This window comes from Porites lutea, chromosome 2 (genome assembly GCF_958299795.1).
Source record: "Porites lutea chromosome 2, jaPorLute2.1, whole genome shotgun sequence".
Taxonomy (NCBI): Eukaryota; Metazoa; Cnidaria; class Anthozoa; order Scleractinia; family Poritidae; genus Porites; species Porites lutea.
This window is the reverse complement of record NC_133202.1, coordinates 37,332,342-37,352,341: the sequence shown is the minus strand read 5'-3', so window position 1 is coordinate 37,352,341 and position 20,000 is coordinate 37,332,342. Positions and strand designations below refer to the sequence as shown.

The window sequence follows — 20,000 nt, the reverse complement described above, 5'->3', positions numbered from 1 at the left end:
TTTAACTCCATATATTAAAATATAATACAATAACTGTTGCTAGAGGTACTAAGGTCGATGACTCTAAACTTATGAAGCGTGGGCTGCGATAAAAGGCTATGGATATACATGTACAGTTGTCGCGAAAAAAAAAACTTTGCAAATACTAGCGGCTGAAAAAAATGGAAGAAATTGCTCAGCCTCTACGCTCCCTCCGCCTCTCCAAATAAAATGCTCCTTTCCTAATAAAGTAGCCATAGCCTAAGATCGGTCTATATTTTTTGTATTGATTGCCTTTTTTTTTTTCAATCACTTAACAACGAAATCAAGAGACATACCTGACAGATGCCAAGATTGACACGCATTTGACACGGCACCTGATCTTTCAATCAGCTCGTTTAGGAAACTCATATTATTTACCTTTTCAATTCAATGTTTATCTGTTTCTTTCCAGCAATTTCTATATATAAAATACAACTCATGACTCAAAAAATTTCTCTCCAGTAAATTGAATTTCAAAAATATATATATATTGTGATACAAGACCCCGGGGGGGCTACTTGGGTCAATTTTTGCTGGGTATGTGCCCCTGGCCTCTTAGAGCCCCTACCCCATTATAGTCTATTCTGTGGCCAATTATAGACCCCATCTCAGTCGCTTTGGGGCAAAAATGTAATTTTTGCTATCCCAACTTAGTCACTTTCTATTTATGTATCTCAAACATTCTGGTACGTTTGCTAACTGCTAATATGAAGAACTGTCTTAGCCCAAAAATCAGAAAATGTGCAACCCCATTCTAGTAACTCTATTGAAAATGCGACCCCATTATAGTCAATCCAGTCGTGAAAATGCGACCCCATCCAGCGGCACTTCCCAATTAGCCTCTCATAAGGGAGTACCCTCCCCGGGTACAAGACTCCTTACTTTCCTCAGCATTGTTGACATTTATGGAAACGGCCGTTTGGCCTGTCAGAGCTGGTTCATTGCGATCGCCCACATCTAACTTTCTAACAAGTCAATTCATACCAGAGTAATAAAAGACCCAATCAATCTTTCGATTGTACAAGTAAAAACTATTTTTTCCTGATCACCACGAAAAAATGTGAGTCAAGACAAGTTTTTGGAGTTTGTGTTACCCGCGGTTAGGTGACGGTTTTAACGCGCATTTTATGCAAAAACATTGAAAATGAACTGAGCGTTTACCTCTCTCGGCGCGTTGCTTTTTAATTGCCCAAGCTGGATTTTCATATGTTGTACTACAACAGTAGGGCTTTACTGAGGTTTAATAATTCTTCTAAAATTCCCTGTACCAAGCCGTGATTTTTTCCTTCAAAGTTTCGCAAAATTTCTTTGTTTATGAAAGTGCTGAAGATAAGAATCTCCGGGCGTTTTTTAACCCAGTAAAAAATTCATTATCTTGCAATATTTTTACCAAATGGTATTGTAACTAGGATGCCTTACTTACCTGCCAAAGATGAACTTGTTTCCTTGAACTGTCTTTCTTCCCAAGGGCTTCGAAAATGGTATAATTTAAAGGTTTTTGACCGGCGACAATATGGCGTGGGGCAGCATTTCACTTTTTGCTGGTTTTCTCGAAAAAGAGAATTCTTTGGAAACTTTGATTGTGATTTTCGAAAAAGTTTCACCAGAGGGTTTTTCTGACTAAATATGAAGGATTTCGAAATTTCCTTTTTGACGCCAATTTCTCGATATTTACAGACAGCCGCTCTTAAGTATGGAGTAAATAAACTAAACAATGTTAAATCTTATAAATATCTGGGAATGACACTGAACCCGTATGGAAATTTTAGTCTAGCTAGGAAAGAGTTTAAAAAAGTTGGGCTTAAGGCACTTTATAAACTAAGAAAAGAGATGGGTGACAACTTTAGAGAGAATATTATGCTGACGATTAAGCTATTCGATGCTCTGATATCCCCCATACTTCTCTATGGAGGTGAAATTTGGGGTGTTGACTGTAACGACCAAATAGAAAAAAGATCCCGCAGAATTAGCTCAAATTAAATTCTTGAAATGGTTGCTAGGTGTAAATTAATACTGCAGCAACAATGCGTGTAGGGCTGAAACAGGAAGATTCCCAATAAAAATCGAAGCACAATATAGGAATTATAAGTTTTGGTTAACTCTAACCAAACACCCAAAACACAAATTATCACAGGTGGTTTATAATGATATGAAGTCGAGGATGAATGAGGAATTATGGAGCCAAAAAATCAAACGCGTATTAGACCAAATAGGGTTGCGATACCTCTGCACAAAAGCACATGAAAATGACATAGGAATCTTGAACATTATCAAACAAAGACTGAAAGACATCGAATTACAAAGATGGTTAAGTGACGTAAACAATGACGTAAGAAAAGACGCCAACCAAAAGAACAAACTAAGAACCTTCCGAAAATATCTCCGTCAGGTCACCAACGTCCGACACCGGATAACTCTAACTAAACTCCGTCTAAGTAATCACAAATTGGCGATAGAGACAGGTCGGTATGTAAGACCTTATAAGAAACCGGAAGAGACGATCTGTCTGTAAAAAAGACGTAGAAGATGAAATACACTTTTTAACTCTGTGGCCTGTGTATCAAGAAAAAAGAAGTGCTTTATTTGAATACTTAAACAAAGAATACAGAATATCAGTAAACAGAATGGCACCAGATGATGTTTTTCTGTTGTTAATAAACCCTTCGAGCAAGAACAAACTAGTGCAAAAGTTAATTGCAAAATACGTATTCGACTGCTATGAGAAAAGAAGATCATTAGTTGTTTAGGTTAACATTGATTATAGTTCCACTAGTGTGCAATTTGTGTTATGATTTTAAATTATTTGGATAAAGTCGATATACATAGGACTGAAAAAGACTCCAAAACATAAAACATTGTCTTGGTCTAAAAATGGGGGTGTGGGCGTGCCCCCCGGGCCCCTCCCTTAGATCCGCCACTGTTAAGAAATTTTAATAAGGCCTTACTGTGACGAAGTTATATCAGAAACTCATAAGGGGTTGAAACGTGTAACTCGCGTTCAATGCTCGTGAATATTCACTTTTACCATATTTGGAAACCTTAGTGACAGATATCCATTTTCAACAAAATGGCTGCCTCGCGATCGCCATGCAGATGTTTTAAGACAAGAGTTCTGCATTTCAAGGTTTAAAATACACCGTTAAAAGACAAAAAATGGAAAGAGAAAGATCCAAAGAATGCTCAGCTTTCTTTTCGTGGAGGAAGCTAGGGAAGCTTTTCATCAAGAAATCGTCCTTCAAGGAATTCAACGTTGTTGTCTTCACGACGGAGCGCATGGTCTGTTTTGAACCAGTGCAACCAAGGCAGTGAAGTTTTTCAGGTACATTTTGCACTCTATGGCCAAGAGAATTACGTTGTTGAAAGGGAATTTATGTATTTTTAAATGTTTCATAGACGTTTTATAAATTTTTCTCTTCGGCGCTTTAGAGAAAGATTAAAAAATGTGCCCCTATTTGAGATGGATTTTGTGTTGAATTTTGCCATGTGCTCAGCCGATTTCACTTGCGTAAACGGATCCACGATCCAGATAGTGTTTTCCGAATTGCTTTAAAGGATTAACGTTTTGGACTTTGAATAAAAATTTTCAAGAAACGGCTTATCTGTCTATTATTTGAGTTTATTCATTCATAAAATTAGCTCAAAACACGATCGTGACTACAACATCCAAGCTGAATTTAAGCTTAAATGCTTCTCACATTCATTACACGCATCACTTTTTGCAAAGTTGTCAGGTTAAGGTTTTGGACACTTTTCGATACGCAGCTAATGAATTTTATCCGAAAATATTTTTTACTGTTTATTCTAGACTGTTAATTTAAGAATTTTAAAAGCCTATTTGTGCAGAGAGTCAACGCCAGCAAGCATCGTTTTTTGAAGTGACAACTTCAAGTAGTTGCGAGGACGTCAATGGGTTTCATAATGTTACGTTTGGCCCGGGTGGTAAGGCAATAATATCCTGCTCAGTGTTTCGGTAAGATTCCTGGTCTTAACCTTTGAAAGCTTTCTCGGCTTTCGGGAGTTTTTCACCCGTTTGTCGGCCATTTTTTTAAGCGGGCGCGGGAACCTGAAGTAAAATGACATCACGTTGTTTAGGAAGTTTGATTGGTCAGTTATCTCTTCTTCTCGTTCCAAATATGGTAGTTTCGAAAATGAATAATCACGAGCATCGGACAAAGCAAACATATGAGAGCTACACGTTTCAACCCCTTATGAGTTTCTGGTTATATCGCAATCTATTTCCCTTAGCAGCAGCGCAAGATCGGAAACCGTTATTCATTAACTAGATACCTCTTTTCTCCCAGTCTGAAAGTTGTTCAAGTGTTGATTTCTCCACACCATCAGTGAGCTGCAGGCTTCTCACCAATTTCTCCAGTTTGTCAAAACATTCCTTGAAGAATTCTTGACTCCACTCAGAGGCTTCAAAGTGGGCCCACTTATTTCTGACATTTTCCCTCACTTCATCAGCTGCGAACTGAATAGAAATCACAGGATGTCGGGATCTAAAAATAGGTGCAGGCTTATCAACCTCTAACAAGCGTAGAATGCCGGTCATGTCCAGTGATTCGTCAAAGGATGCAAACTGAGCAAGATAATCTGGAAGGTATAGCTTAGCCAGATCTACTGGACTAAAGACATTGTAGTTGTAGAGTTGTTTTTGTTTGCCATGCGTTTGAATGTTGTTGTTCACATTTTCAAACTTTAAGCGTTTAAGAGTGGAGTCAGCGTTGAGTTGAAGAATAGTCAATGTACTTAGAGTACACGGTGTTCTTAGGCTACTGAGGTATCCGTCCATGATGTTATAGTGTGATTCCATTCCTTGTTTGACAAAACTTCGCAAGACTGGAGCAATAGTTTGCATGGCAATACCCACAACGACCCATCTCTTCTCCTCGTCAGAGATCATCATGTTCGCCATAGTTTTCTGAAAGAGTAATGAGGATAAATTAAGAGACAGCTTTAGCTCTAGACAAACAGAGAGAACTACCTGTTTAAAAGGTGGTGAAAACGAATATTACAGAAAGAAAGCTATACATAACTTAAAGTAAATAAATAATTGTGGGCGACAAGAGGAGCCCGCATTTAAGTGTTTAGACATCCACTAAAAATGAATGACATGCACAGATCTGACGTGTGACCTTCTATCAGCAGTACAGTAAAAACACACATATAAGAACCTAGAGATTTAAGAACCTACAGGCTCAAATTTTGCATTTAAATACTCAAAGATATAAGAACCTGTTCCGCCTGGCAAAGAAAAACAGTTTCTTATACAAAAAAATCACTCTAATTTTGATGGTCAAAATTCTGAACTTTATTGTGTGAGAAAATTCTGACAAAAAGTTATGTTTTCTTTGATTTACATTTATTGGATTTTCAGTAGAAATATGTTTTCCATAAACCATTATGAATTAGTAGTACACTATTTCTGCCAATGGGTACACTACGACAACCTCTGAAAAATAGGAACCTATTAAGAACCTAATCAGCCTAAATTGTGAAAAACTACCCTAAAATATAATAACCTGTTCAGCGTGATCATGACTTCGAAAATTCTAGGTTCTGATATGCGTGTTTTCAAGTTTTATTTGAATTCATAAATATACCCGAAGTTTTGAAAATCGGGTTAGCAAAAAAAATCAACTCATTCTACTACTTGGCAATTTAAAACAATGAAAAATCATACACAGGCTGATTAAAAGCCTTTATCTGACGCCAGGCAGTAAGTTGGAGGTCCTTAGCATCATTCCACTGATTCCAAATTTACAAAAACGCAAATTTTGGAACATTTATTCAGTAATCTGACTCCGTGGAGTTTCAAAACGGTTGTCATTTCAGCCTTTAATTTACTGAAATGCAGTCAAAACGTGCCTGGTTAAGGCTTACATAAAAACTTAAATAGGTAGCAAAACACTACTATTTTCTCGGACATAACAGGATTTCGCATGGAATAGACAACAAAATTTGAAACATAGCACACAAATTATCACCTTCTCATCTCCAAAACCGGTCTACGGTTCAAAGCCAAGTGCCCGCTGAAAGTAGACCTAGATCTTATTTTCCTGAGAATTGGTTTTCTAAGGCACAGTCACCTAAGCTAACCCCGAAGAAGGGTTTCTATGCCTGGTACAGAATATTTTAGTGCAACAGCTCAACCCTGAGTTGCCTGTCAACACCATCCGGAAATCATACAATCATACACTTTTCCAGCACTGATAAGACTACCCACAACTGTGAAAGGTTTGAACCCAGGAGTCATTTCAACAGTAGGTTGAGTTTGATCGTCCGGGTGAACGTAGTCCTGAATAGGACTGTTGTTGTTGACAGTGACTGACGTTTCAACAACCTGTGCGGTAGTCATCTTCAGAGTCAAAGTGAGTTGTATCACTTCAGTTGATGGTATTATACTCTGGTTATTGATTTGATTGGTCAATTACGTCGTGATGTTATTGGTCGTCTGTCAGTTAAGCCGTGATGTTATTGGCTATGAAGACTCGTAATCAGTAATTGGTGCGTTTCGATCCGTCTATTGTCACAGTTAAACAGTCGTCTACTGTTAGGCAAATTGTCATTCTCTAGCTCGTAGTTAGTTTTGCTTGATTTCGTCAATAAGTCGTTTGTACGTCGCTGGTAACTGTTGGCTACGATTCAGTGGCGTTTGTTCTAAGTTAGTACACCAGCTTTCTGAAGTAAGACGTTGATAGTAGTCAGTAGAATACGTTATACATGTCGCAGAGTCCCAGTCAATTTGATGTTTCGTCTTTAAATGGTGCTCAGCAATGTGATTGTTGACGTCACCATTCTTCGTGGCTCGTTTGTGTTCGGTCAGTCGCGTGCTTAGGTTTCTGCCGGTTTCACCAATGTAAGAAGCCTGGCAGCCGCAGCATTTGATCTTGTATACTGCTCCCTGTCTGTCCTCCGGTTTGTCTTTGTTCTTGACATTAGTAAGCAGTCGCCGTAAAGTGGTTATCGGTTTGTGTGCAACACGTATATTGTAAGGTTGTAATATACGTGCAATAGTTTCAGAGGTGCCTCTGATGTACGGTATAGTCGCTGTCGTAACAGGGCCAGAGTTGGTCTGAGTGTTGGAATCAGTGTTACTGTCTAACAAAGTCCGTGTTGTAATTGTTCTTACTAAAAACGTTGTTAAGATAATCAGTCTCGTCTTGTAGGCTGTCAGGTGAGTCACAAACTAGTTGCGCTCGTCTCGTCAGAGTCCGGATAGTAGTAGCCTTGTGAGAGGTCGGGTTGTACGAAGACTGGTCTAGTAATCGGTCGGTATGGGTCGGTTTTCTGTAAATAGTCGTTTTTTAGTTTATTGTTGTCGCGAGTGACCAAGCAGTCTAGAAAAGGTATCTTACCATTTTCTTCGATCTCCTTGGTGAACTGCATGTCCGCGTTCTCTATGTTAAGGTGTTCGTGAAAATCGTCGATTCCGTCTTTGTGTACGGCGGTGAATATGTCGTTAACGTAACGTAACCAAAGAGGTACAGTTCTCGTGTAGGTAGCTAGGGCTTGTTCCTCGATGTTTTGCACGACAATTTCTGCGACAACAACAGAAACCGGAGAGCCCATAGCTGTACCGTGTAACTGTTTGTAGTGTTTGCCGTTGTACTGAAAGTACGTCGAAGTCAAACAGAGGTTGAGTAGGTCCATAATGTCGTCTGTAGGTTGTGGTAGTTCAACAGTAGAGTTCTTAATAGCGTTCTCAGTACACTCTAGATCCAGTTGAAGTGGAATACTGGTGAACAGCGATTTCACGTCAAAGGACACTAGTTTGTGGTCGTCCGGTATCTGATACTCTGATACTCGTCTTATTTAAGTACCTGGATGTACAGTCACACGGTCGGCAGACCAGGGGCCCCTTTCTCGAAAGGCTCGGTAACTTTTCGGGTTCGAAGCAAATTTTTTAATTAGCTCACAAACCGGTCAATTTTGCTTCTTTAACTGATAGTGTCATTGTATCATTTTCAAAATTACTAAAACTTTGATCTTGAAGGCAAACAAAAACGAGCTGCAATTTTGCTCTCGCCCTATAGATTTCACTCCTAGAACCTCGTTTCCGGGGCCAAAGACTTCGTTGTCACCAGGAACCGATCCTGGAGTACGCTCGTTTACGCGACGCTTTCCTTAATCAGGAATAAATAAATAAACCATCAAACCAACTTTGAACAATGAAAGGATCTTGATAGCGGCTGTACTTCATGTTGTGGGCGCATTGAGAAAACACGAAAAGCTTGAAAATGTTGCATAAGATTTTAGGCATGGATTCACCAGGAATTCACCTGTCAAAACTTTGACCAATCTGAGACGAGATTTAAACTCCTGGAGCGTGACAAGAAAAGTGACTAAGAGCGTGACCAAGGTAAAAGCACATGCAAAGAAATATATCTTCCCAGGTTTTTTGTCATAAGTCAAACAAACGAAATTCAAGATCTGCACTAGAAAAACTTCATTGGCTGCCTCTAGGTGAACTTCCACTGTCTTGATAATCTTTCACCAAGACAAACGCAAGCTGCATGTATTGAATTCTCCGTCACCCTTACAGAGTCTACTAAGCACTATTCCCAAAGAGTGTACGAGCGGACAGGCGTACTGTCACGTGAGTACCATTTTTTTTTCTGATCGATAAATGTGCGATTATCGGAGGCGAAACGAAGAGTGGAGGCCAAGTATATATTCAAGGTCATACAATTTAATTGTTAAAGGAGATTACATGAGCAAGGCCTAAGGTCAACTGAACTCTTGTACAATCATATCAGGATATATAAGTCGAGCGCGGTTGCTAAGTAAGAGGATTAAGGGCTAATCCCACGTCCCCCTTTCTAGATATTTAGGTACTTCTATAAGAATGTCTCTGTGCAAAATTCTTAAATAATAGGAAGCGAGTCAATCAAGTATTTCGATCACGAAACGAACCACTTATAACAAATGTTCTTTCAGTCCTAATCAAAACCTAATCTCTTGGGCGGGTTAACTTTTCTTCCGGAACGAGTAGTGTTTCTAGGAACGGGAACTGGAATGGAAGACTTTTGTGCAGACCGTAAAGCATCTTTCTTCTCTGCCGGAACAGGTGGCTGACCCTAAGAAGTTTCAGGAGGATCGGTAAAGGGCTTCCTGCTGCGTACTTTGCTTCTTTAGGATTTGGATTGAGCTGCCGTCTGTTTCTTCTAACCGTTGCGTTACTGTCAGTGTCGAGGTAATAGGAACGTGGCTCTGGTGTTTTGGCTACAACTACTGCGTTCTCTTTACGATCAGGGATATAAACACAATCGCCTGGTGACAGATGACTTAGCTCTTTAACTGTATGTCGTCGGTTGTAATCTTTTGTTTGCTCGGTCTTAATCTTGGCTTCCTTTTCACGCAATTTCGTTAACTCAGGCCATTGCGGTGTTAGTTTAGATGGGGTAGTTGGAAGGGTGGTGCGTTGTCGCCTTCCCATGCATAATTCGGCTGGGCTGAATCCGTTTTCAAGTGGGGTAGCTCTGTAGGCGAGTAGTGCTTCATATGGATCGTCGGATTTGGTAAGGAGGTTTTTAGTTGTTTGCACCATACGTTCGGCTTCTCCGTTGCTTTGGGGGTACTTCGGACTGCTGGTAATGTGTGTAAATCCCCAGTCTTCTGCAAATTTGGCGAATTCCGCTGAGGAATACTGTGGTCCGTTATCGGAGATCACGGTTTGTGGAATTCCATGGCGCGCGAAAATCGCTTTTAGGTGATTGATCACATCTTGAGAGGTGGATTTTCGAAGTACTCCAATTTCACAATATCGCGAGAAGTAATCTACCACGAGGACGAATTCTTGTCCTTTCCATTCGAATGGATCGGTTCCTACTTTCTGGAATGGACGCTCGGGTAACTGTGAAGGAATCATGGGCTCTGCACGATTAGTTTTCGTCTTGATGCAAGTAGGGCATTCTTTGACAAGATCTTCTATCTGCTTGCTGAGATTCGGCCACCAGACACCACTTTTCGCTCTTTCGCGGCATTTCTGGATGCCTTGATGACGTGTGTGTATCTTGTCCAATACATGAGCCTTAACGCTGAGGGAATTATGACTCTGTCGTCTTTCATTAGGATTCCCTGCTGAACAGTGATTTCTGCTCTGTACTGCCAGTACGGTTGGAGTGAACAATTCAGGTGGTGTTTCTCTGGCCAGCCTTCACCGCAGAACAACTTAAGCTTTGAACAAACTTCATCTTCATCCTGATGAAGGCGTATTTCTTGCAAGCGGCGTTCTGTAGTTGGCAGGCATTCTACTATGTGTGAGACATGGAGGTTTAAATCTTCACTAAGTTGCTTCTCGCCTTTCGTGAGACTTCGGTGAAGCGGCGCTCTTGATAAGGTATCAGCTGTGGTTAGATCTTTTCCGGGTACATGGACTATTTGGTACGAGTAGCGCATCAGTCGCATCCGGAACCTCTGAATAGGTGGTGGCATGTCCTGGAGACATTTAGATCCTAGTAACGGCACCAACGGCTTGTGGTCCGTTTCGATAAGGAACTCTTTACCGAGGACAAAGTCGGCAAACTTTTCGCAAGCCCAAGTAGTTGCGAGTGCTTCTTTCTCTATCTGAGCGTATCTTTGTTCGGTAGACGTCATAGAGCGCGAAGCGTAGGCGATTGGCTTCTTTGTGTCATCCTCTTGGACTTGTAAGAGGACTGCTCCTAATCCATACGGCGTCTGCAGATATAATAGTTTCTTTCTCGGAGAAGTAATGAGCGAGAACTGGCGCTTGAGTCATTTCTTTCTTCGAGCGAGAGAAAGATTCTTCTTGAGCTTGGCCCCAGTGCCATTCGTTCTTGCTTGAAAGGAGATCGCGAAGAGGCATAGTCTTCTCGGACAGGTTTTCGATGAACTTCTGTTGGTGGTTGATCATACCCAGGAATCTTCGTAGTTCTGCAACATTTTGCGGTCTCTCCATCTTTTCGATTGCTTCAGTCTTGTCTGGATGAGGGCCTATTACTTGAGCGCTGAGACTATGGCCCGCGAACTTCAATTGTTTCCTTGAAAATTCGCCCTTCTCTGGGTTCAGGGTGATTCTTGCTCTGATCAATCTTGTTAAAACTGCTTCAAGTCGCTCATCGTGTTCTTTTTGCGTCTTTCCATGCACAAGGATGTCATCCATAATGCATATCACTCCTTCCAAACCTTCCAGCTCGTTTAGTATTCTCTTTTGGAATCGTTCTGGTGCTGAATTTAAACCAAAGGGGTGTCGCTGAAAACAATATCTGCCAAAGGGAGTCAGAAACGTAGTCAGGAGTTGAGAGTTTTCTGCTAGCTTCTCCTGCCAAAAACCGGAATTTGAGCTCCAAAGAGTCTTTTGGAGGTGGAGTGCAGTTTTCCTAAGTTGCATTGGCGAAAAACTTCTTTAGGAATAACTGTGACATCCGCGCAGGTATCAATCTTGAAATTTATTTCCTATTAATAGATTTGTACGCCATTTCTCTGAAGTTTCGATTGCGTTGACAACTTCATTGACGGTCATTACAGAGATATCTTCTTCGCCAACTCTATGGACTCGTTTTGAAGATTTGCAGACCTTGGAATAATGACCCTTTTTGTTGCATGCGTTGCAGGTAGCATCTTTGGCTGGGCAACGCTGAGGAGGGTGACCTGGCTGAGCTCCGCATCTGTAACACGATTTTTGCTTCGTTTTCGAAGAACCTCCAAAATGCTTGGGTTTTGGACTTCGACGTTTTTTTTTTCTGGAACTTTCCTGTCATGTACTTCCGATATTTCGGCGGCACTTGTTTTGAAGAATTTGATCTTGATGTTTCGTGATTTCGGCGGATTTAACTTCTTTAATTACTTGATCCAGAGTTAAATTGTCATTTGCCATCAATCGTCGCCTGAGATGAGAATCACGCAAACCAGCTATTATTTGAGTGTGTACCATTTGGTCACGAAGGTCCCCAAAAGAGCAGAGGTCGGCTCTTTTCTGAAGGTCTTCTATAAAGGTGAGGACAGATTCTTTGTCTTGCTGAAAGCGTCTTACGAATTGTGTTCTCTCGAAGACTAAGGCGACTTTACCTTTAAAATGATCCTTGGATTTTTGTTTGACGTTTCCGTACTGGACATCTTCACTAGACAGTTTGAAACTGTCATAAATGTCGGCGGCATTATTTCCCATTACGTAAATAAGCGTATTGATGCGCACTTTATCTGAAAGCTCATCACGTTCCGTAGCTGCTTCAAATAATTCATATCGCTTGATCCAGTGGTCCCAATCGTCTGTTTTGGGATCAAACTTAGCCGGAGGAGGAATATTAAAATTGGCTGCGGCCATTTTTACGCTTCCACTTTGTGGGTTATCCGTCTGTATAGAGCCCGTTGTAGAACTCGTTTCCACTGCGGCTGTGGGCGGTGACGTGACTGGCGTGCTCGGCGTGCTTGATTCCTCGATTCTTTCTTCGTTTGGACCTTCAGCGTTGGAATTCTTTCACGCGATGTGAAATACAGTGGCGAAACAAATTTCTTTTCCGCTACTTCTTGTTCCTGCTGTAGTATCCCACTTCTGACACCAAGTGCGATTATCGGAGGCGAAACGAAGAGTGGAGGCCAAGTGTATATTCAAGGTCATACAATTTAATTGCTAAAGGAGATTACATGAGCAAGGCCTAAGGTCAACTGAACTCTTGTACAATCATATCAGGATATATAAGTCGAGCGCGGTTGCTAAGTAAGAGGATTAAGGGCTAATCCCACAATAAATAACCTTAATTCAGGTTACATACAATACTTTATTTCAAAATAACAAGCACTGTTATAACGAGCGCTGTTATTAAGAAAAAGGAAACCCAGAGGTTATCCCTATATTAAGGATCTCCTAAAAGAAAAGAAACTATAAAAATATGGCCAAAAAAATACAAAATATACATTTATATAGAAGCAAGTTTATATAAATATACGTAAAAATCAAATATCATTAAAAAAGTATAGAATGTCCATTCAATAAATATTGAGGTGATTCTTCAACATTTAGACTATCATGGCAATTAAATACGAAGATCGTTCCAAACCTTGATTATCTTAACAAAGAAGGAATATTTATAACAGATTAATTTTACGAGTTTGGTTTGTATCTTATATTGATGGTTCGATCTCGTCTTAGTGCTCCTGCACAGTTCAAAATAATCAGTGAAGTTTAGACCTTTCATATTGAATACGATCTTAAAGCACTCCACCAGGGATAGAAATTCCCTCCTTCGTTCTAAAGAGTTCCATTTAAGTATTTTACAACTGTCCTCATACGCCATCTCCTTTCGTCTTTGGCCTAGGGCGATTCGGGAAGGTCTCCTTTGTACCTTCTCAATTTCACGGATGTCTTTAGCTAGACGTGGTGACCACACCGGGCTAGCGTATTCCAAGATAGGTCGAACGAGGGTGTTGTAAAAAATTGAAAAAATTTCGTTATTTTTACTACCTACTGTGCGTTTAAGTAAGCCAAGTACCTTGTTTGCTTTGTGAACTGTTTCTCCAACATGTTTTGTCCAGGTCAGGTCACTCGCCATGTTAACTCCAAGATCTTTATAATTGGACACATTTCTTAACTCAGTACCCGAGACTTGGTACCTTGTGGTACTTTTGTCTTTATTATGAGAGATTTCTCATGACCTCACGTTTGCTAGGATTAAATTTTACCTGCCAGCGATCCGCCCATAGATCGAGGGTGTTTAGATCTGATTGAAAAGCGATAGAATCTTCCACTTTATTTATCTGTCGATAGATTTTGGTATCGTCAGCAACTAACTTGGCGGTAGATGTGATGATGTTAGGTATGTCGTTCACGTAAATAAGGAACATAATCGGCCCCAGTATTGAGCCTTGAGGGACCCCAGGTATAACAGGCGACCACTCTGAATACGATCCACATATCTGTACTTTTTGTTTTCAGTTGGTTAAAAAGTTCCTAAACCACAGGTGCAATTTTTTAAAATTCCTCTTTTTTTTAGATTGTAGGTTTCAAAATTGCTTGTTGCCCGTCTCGCATATTTTCGGGTTCTTTTTTATTTTTACAAACATGTCATCTGAAAGCTTCAATGAGCTTTAAATTAGGCTTTTTTCATGATTCACCATCGAGTCTCAACGACCTTAGGTCATTGAACACAGATTCGGGATAACCGACTGATTAACTTTAAATTAATAAGACTTCTTCAGTCGTCACGTGGGGGGAGGGTTTGGGCATGTAAGACACTCATTCCACGTTAAGTGGGTAAATTGTGCCAAGGATTTTCGAGAAATTGAAGGTCAACAAATCAGACAAGTAGTTAGTTTAACCGAAAGATGTATTATTGAAGGGCGAGAAACCAAAATTTGGTCAACATATCTTTCATCTATAAAAAGTTATAGCCTGTTATTTAATAGCATGTAGTGTGACATTTTGTATGGCTTGAAACAGCACAGTGTTGCATTATAGTATGTTTTTTTTTCAATTTAGCATACTTTAAAATGTTTAAAATGAAATCCGTGGAAGGCTAAGGTCTGAGTTTTACATTTTAGTCAAGTCAGTGGCTCAAGGAATGAAAAAGTCAAGTTGTTCTGCCATGGTGTACTTTGGTCTGATGTAACAAAATATTGAGAATTTAAAATTACTGTGTTTTTTTAATGTTTTTTCTTTAAAAAAGCCGTCAGACTAAACATTATTTTGCTAAATGTGAAGGAAAGAAAGTGTTGTTAACCTTTTTTATAGTTTGGAAACATGTGATCTAGTAGAAAACGAGTGATTATCAAATAAGTTTCGGTAACGGAAGTTACAGAAGGAAGGTAATATTTCATTTCTCTTCCAACTACTTACTTTTGGGATTACAGATCGTCTTAAATAACATTGCATATGACTTATTCCATTGAATTGAACTAATGCTAAACAATTTTGGATGAAATTTTGGAATTTTGGGGTGGAACGAGGCTAACAATAACAAAATGAGCAAAATAAATTGAATTGAAAGAAAAAAAAATTAATAGATACATGGTAATCTGTTAGAATTCGTACCAGAATTGTAATACATGAATATTGTAAGGTCCATTCACAGAAAAGAGGGTTGAACTAGCGAAAACAGCTTCAGATAATCCACTTCCTGTTTTGTGTAACCTCCGTTACTTTAAAAAAAATAATAATTTGATCAAGATGCCTGTCCCATTTTCATCTTATATTCCTAAATTGCCTAAAAATACTTCAAAAGAAAATAAACTTCTTTAAACTATGCAAAAGAAACTCCTCGAACCGCAAACTCAGCTAAAATTCCCTTATCACACTTGACAGAGAGGTATCTCACCAATGGAACACGTATGAGGATTACTTATGACGAAATCTTCACCAGATGTCATCAAGGCTTGGGTTGTTTGATGGGGCAATCGTGTGACAGCATTTCCTGAAATTTACCTGACGTTTATCCAATGTTTTAGAGACCGGACAAATTCTTGGTAACAGAAGTTACAGTAACGGAAGTTACAATTCTACCTTTTCTGTTACATCTTTAAGTGAAATTAATAACTCGGAAAAACCAAACATACTCCATAATAATCCTCACTAGTTCCTCCGTCACCACAAAAATCAGCACGACCCACTTTTCATTTTTTCCTACTGTAATCTTAGTAACGGAAGTTTCAACCTTAACTGTTCACCCTGAATCCTGCTATTGTGAGAGGGAATTCCTTTCCACAGGCTTCTGCTCTTCATTTTCTGTATTGCGTATCAGAAAGAGCAAACTTAAGTAATATTTACCCGATGTAAATCATTCGCAGTATTTATTTCTAGGCCATTTGTGATCTGCCCTCAGATCGGTAACGGAAGTTTCATAAAAATAGCGGACACCAGTTCACTGTAGTTAAAAGCAACAAAACTGACCTGCAGTGAGAAATGATCATGTAGGACTTTAGTTTAGGTCCGTCCCGAGACATTGGATTTATTAGTTTCCATAGTATAAGGCAACAAGCACAAATATACCGTAACCTTCTATACCTACCCTCTCTGTGGACATAGCAAATTTGAATTTTTTGGACTCTTTTGGCCTTGATTCCCTCAAAGTTACTGTCTACAGGAGCACAAATGGGTACTGTCGCTATTTATTTGGGCATATTTTAAGTATTTTTCAGCGAAATGATTGTGGGAAAACAATTTGAGTCCCCAAAACTTGCCATGGACACCAAAAAAATGGTAATTTACCCACTTAACGTGGAACAAGAGACTATAAAGGGGACAGAGAGGGCATCCCCCATATACACCCTATTCCATAGGTAATTCGTCTCGAGTTATTTTTAACACCACAGATCTCAAGGAGGATTAGACAACAGCCAATCACATAGTGCGAATGTGTTCCGCGTGGATGACCCACGCGTCCTTCACGAAATGACGCAGAACAAAATGGGGGAAGACGCGGAGAGCGATTTTGCTATTCCTTTTGTCGACGAAAACGACTACAGCGAGATTTCTGCGAAAGCCGTGTCAGCGAAACCGAAATTAAAAAAGAATCGCCCTTCCTCTCTTGTATAGAGCTAACAGTAGAGCAGGGAAATCCTTAACACACTGAATATTCTCTCAGGATCATTTATAATTTATAGTTTGAAGAGAGCAATTTCTGGTTTGATGTTTATTTTTTTCAGTCTTTATAGCGATTATTCCTACCCACTTACTTTGTCAATTGTAGGCGAACCCTCCTAAAGCTGAATTTCAAGGGACCATATTCAAGCTCAGAAAGAGAAATAAAATTTCGTCGTTGCTTATTTACGTCCTCCATAAAACGCGAAATTAGGCATTTTCACGTCGTAGTCGTGCAAAAACGGGAAAGAAATGAACAAAAAAGTGTGTTGCACGTGCGAAGTTGTTGTTTTGCTAATTAAACCTATTGTTTTTTTGACGTTCTAGTTGTCGTCCGCGTCGTTGGATCTTAAACTCCCTAAATTGTACAAACGACCGGTTTCAATAGACCGGCGAAATTTCTCATTTTATTAAAGCACTGAGGTTACGACAACTTCGAGTTAAACTGATTTCCCGGGTTGTCAAAGAGTCCAGCGATTCCTTTTTCCCAGGTGAGCGCCGACTCATTTCGCTTCAATATTCAGGAATGTTCTCGATCTTTTTACGCTTTCATTGCCTCTCGCCCGACATGTTTTTGCACGGAGTTTGGTCATGCGAAACCTCCACGAAACATCCACGCCTCGCGCGAGGTAGCTTTATCCCGATTCTAAAAATAACTCGAGACGAATTACCTATGGAATAGGGTGTATATGGGGGATGCCCTCTCTGTCCCCTTTATAGTCTCTTGACGTGGAATGAGTGTAAGATTCAAAGAGAACCCCACAAATGCAAATGTTCCCAAGACCTTTGTCACCCTTTTTGTCACGCCTCATCTCGCATTGGTCAAAATTTTGACAGGTAAATTTATGCATAAATACTTTGCAGCATTCAGACGTTTTTTTGTTTGTTTTGGCGACATCTTAGCTTTGTGTAATTGGAGGCTATTGAATTTCTGATGAGGAAGAATGAATGATAAGAAAAAGAGAAAAAAAAAACCTAAGCATATGATTTTAACTCTCGGATGTCTTAAGATTGATAATGATTATACATTTTGATCATCGGTTATTTCATTAGTTTTATCGAGTGGGATTCCCCGACTGATTGCCTTTTTATTTTCATTTTCGCTCTACCCGTAACCTACCCGGAAGACTTTTCAGATTGTTGAAAGAGGCTTCAAGCACTTTTTAACATCCTGTTAGCCGTTCGATCAAAGGTCTGTCGAGTCTTGCAGGCAAATTTTTTAAGCACTGTGACCTATTCATTGCATCTTGGACAAAATAAATGGGAAATTTAAACCTCCCTTCCCCCGAAATCAAGGATGGGAAAATGGCGCGTTTTGGCAATTGCAATCTTTCATTAAGAAACATTGTTTTATTCTCCAAGTCTAGTTTATTTAATAACTTAGTAAGACTCACTTTTAATGTTTTAGTTTATCATTTGGAAGTCTGTAGATAATTCCTAGAATTTTGTTACTACGTTTAGTTGTTAGTTCTGTAGATTGCGATTCCAATTACATCGTCAACATTTATAAAAAGCACAGCTAGTCTTTTAAAATTTATATGCTTCATTAATATATAACCGAACTCCACCACCAGGTACTCCACCACTGCAGCTTTTTTGAGCTACTTTAACAAGAAAAGTGGTTAGTGAATCTTGAAGAATGAACTCAGAATAGGATAAAGCTGCTTCCCAGAAATAAATCAATAACTAGGGATAGATTTGAAAAGAGATCGAAATGAAACTTACCTTTTCTGTTGGGTGATGGTTAACCCGCTGTCGAATTTAAACAATTATAACTCATTGTTAATTTCTGTTAACCTCGTTATCTGTGTCGAGAATATACAGCTATTTATTCCATTTCATCACCAAGAATAATCAAAGCTGGTACAATCTTCTTCCGTAGCGATGTTTTGTAAGTTTATCAAGTAATACTTGATGAGTTCAAGATTAGTAAAGGCATCACGTACTTGTTGTTGTAACATCTCTACGGGTTGAGGCCATTCTCGTGGTGTTCTCTGCTCATCTACTATAAGAAACCTCATGACTAATTTTTCACCTGAAAGTTGATGACTATGCGCTAACCTATTTCAGTCCTTAACTGTAGTGCTTTGATCATTTTAAGTGAGGCTTAGGTTCAGAAAGATGGCTAAGGATGCCATTTTGTATGGCAATGCAGTTAAAATATGCTTGTTTGTGGTACTTCTGTCGCACGGTTTTCAGCAGTATAACATTGCATTGACCGGTGTTTGCAAAGATGATGATAAGGGTGAAAGCATAATCTAGACTGGCGCAATCTTGATCCTTGTAGTTACTGGTTTCTTCTTATTTAAAACTTGCAACTTGTTACGTTTGGTAAAGGTATACCGTCCGGTAGTTAAAGCATCTCTACGGGTTAAAGCCCATCTCGTGATCATGTCATCGTCATTTGTAAACGTTAAGATAAACACCGTCCAGTGAATTAACCAATATTATTATCTTGGTTAAGTTAAACAGTTGATGCCGGTATGCTCTAGCCTATTTCCGAACGACATCAAAGAGTCTTTTGCATGATCATTTTAAGAAAGGCTTCTGTTCCACAAAACACAAGAGGCATGCTGTCAAAATATGTTTTCTACGTTGTTCTCTCTGTCCCACCGTTTTAGTAGAAATAGTCGTTTATAAGCATGACAGTCAAAAGATGTATTAAAATTCGATTTAAAGGATGCGAAACTCGTCAAGTCTGGTTACCTTATATGAAATATTCTTGATACTGTTGTGCGTTCATAATTTCGGACTTCTTGCCCCGAAGTTTACCGACATGATGAAGAGATCATTGTCAGCGACTTTCGCGTTATGCGTTTCTTAAAAAATTCAAAATTCCAGACTCCACAGAAAGTCGAGTCTACTAAAATGCATGGGAAAAATGGTTAATCTAAATCTTATTTGATTTTTGCCCTGCAAAAATAGTGGAGGTTACGTCCTAAGGATATATTCAATTCGCCTCATTTAACAAGGCCTTCGTTGTTTTATGCTGAAAGAAGCTAGAGACTTGAAAGCATCGTTCTTACCTTCCTCTGATCAACTAGTACTGCTGTGTGTCCTGAAAATTAACCAGCCCATCTTGCACCAAAGAGCCGGGTGGCTCTTGAACTGTTCATATTAAAAGCTGGATATTCGGTCGCAACTTGATTTTGATGGTGCTGAACGAAGCAATAATAAATGCGAATGATAAACAGAACCCCTCCTAATTCGTTTCAAGGAAAATGAACAATGGTGGCTATTGAATTGCACATTTGAACCATCGGGTTACTGACACTACCGGGGAAGAGTAAAAAAAAAAATAAAATAAAAATAAAATAAAACACTCAAGCAATATGAGTTTGGCTGTTGGATATCCCAAAATAGATAATGATTATTTTGATCATAAAATTAACCGGTAATCCCGAATAGTTATAGGTATTTTCATTTTCGCCCTACCCGGAACAGT

General features: G+C 39.4%; 1 protein-coding gene across 1 annotated transcript in view; it reads right to left on the bottom strand.

The window, feature by feature from the left end:
- LOC140926148 (uncharacterized) overlaps positions 1-19,786 on the bottom strand; it is a 44,515-nt gene extending 24,729 nt beyond the window's left edge. Inside the window, exons 1-2 of the mRNA XM_073375936.1 lie at positions 19,582-19,786; positions 4,309-4,942 (exon numbers count right to left, since the gene is read on the bottom strand). Of these exons, the coding sequence (XP_073232037.1) occupies positions 4,309-4,936 (628 nt within the window). The 5' untranslated portion in view covers positions 4,937-4,942; positions 19,582-19,786. The remainder of the gene's footprint in view (positions 1-4,308; positions 4,943-19,581) is intronic.
- Positions 19,787-20,000: the final 214 nt, after the last annotated feature.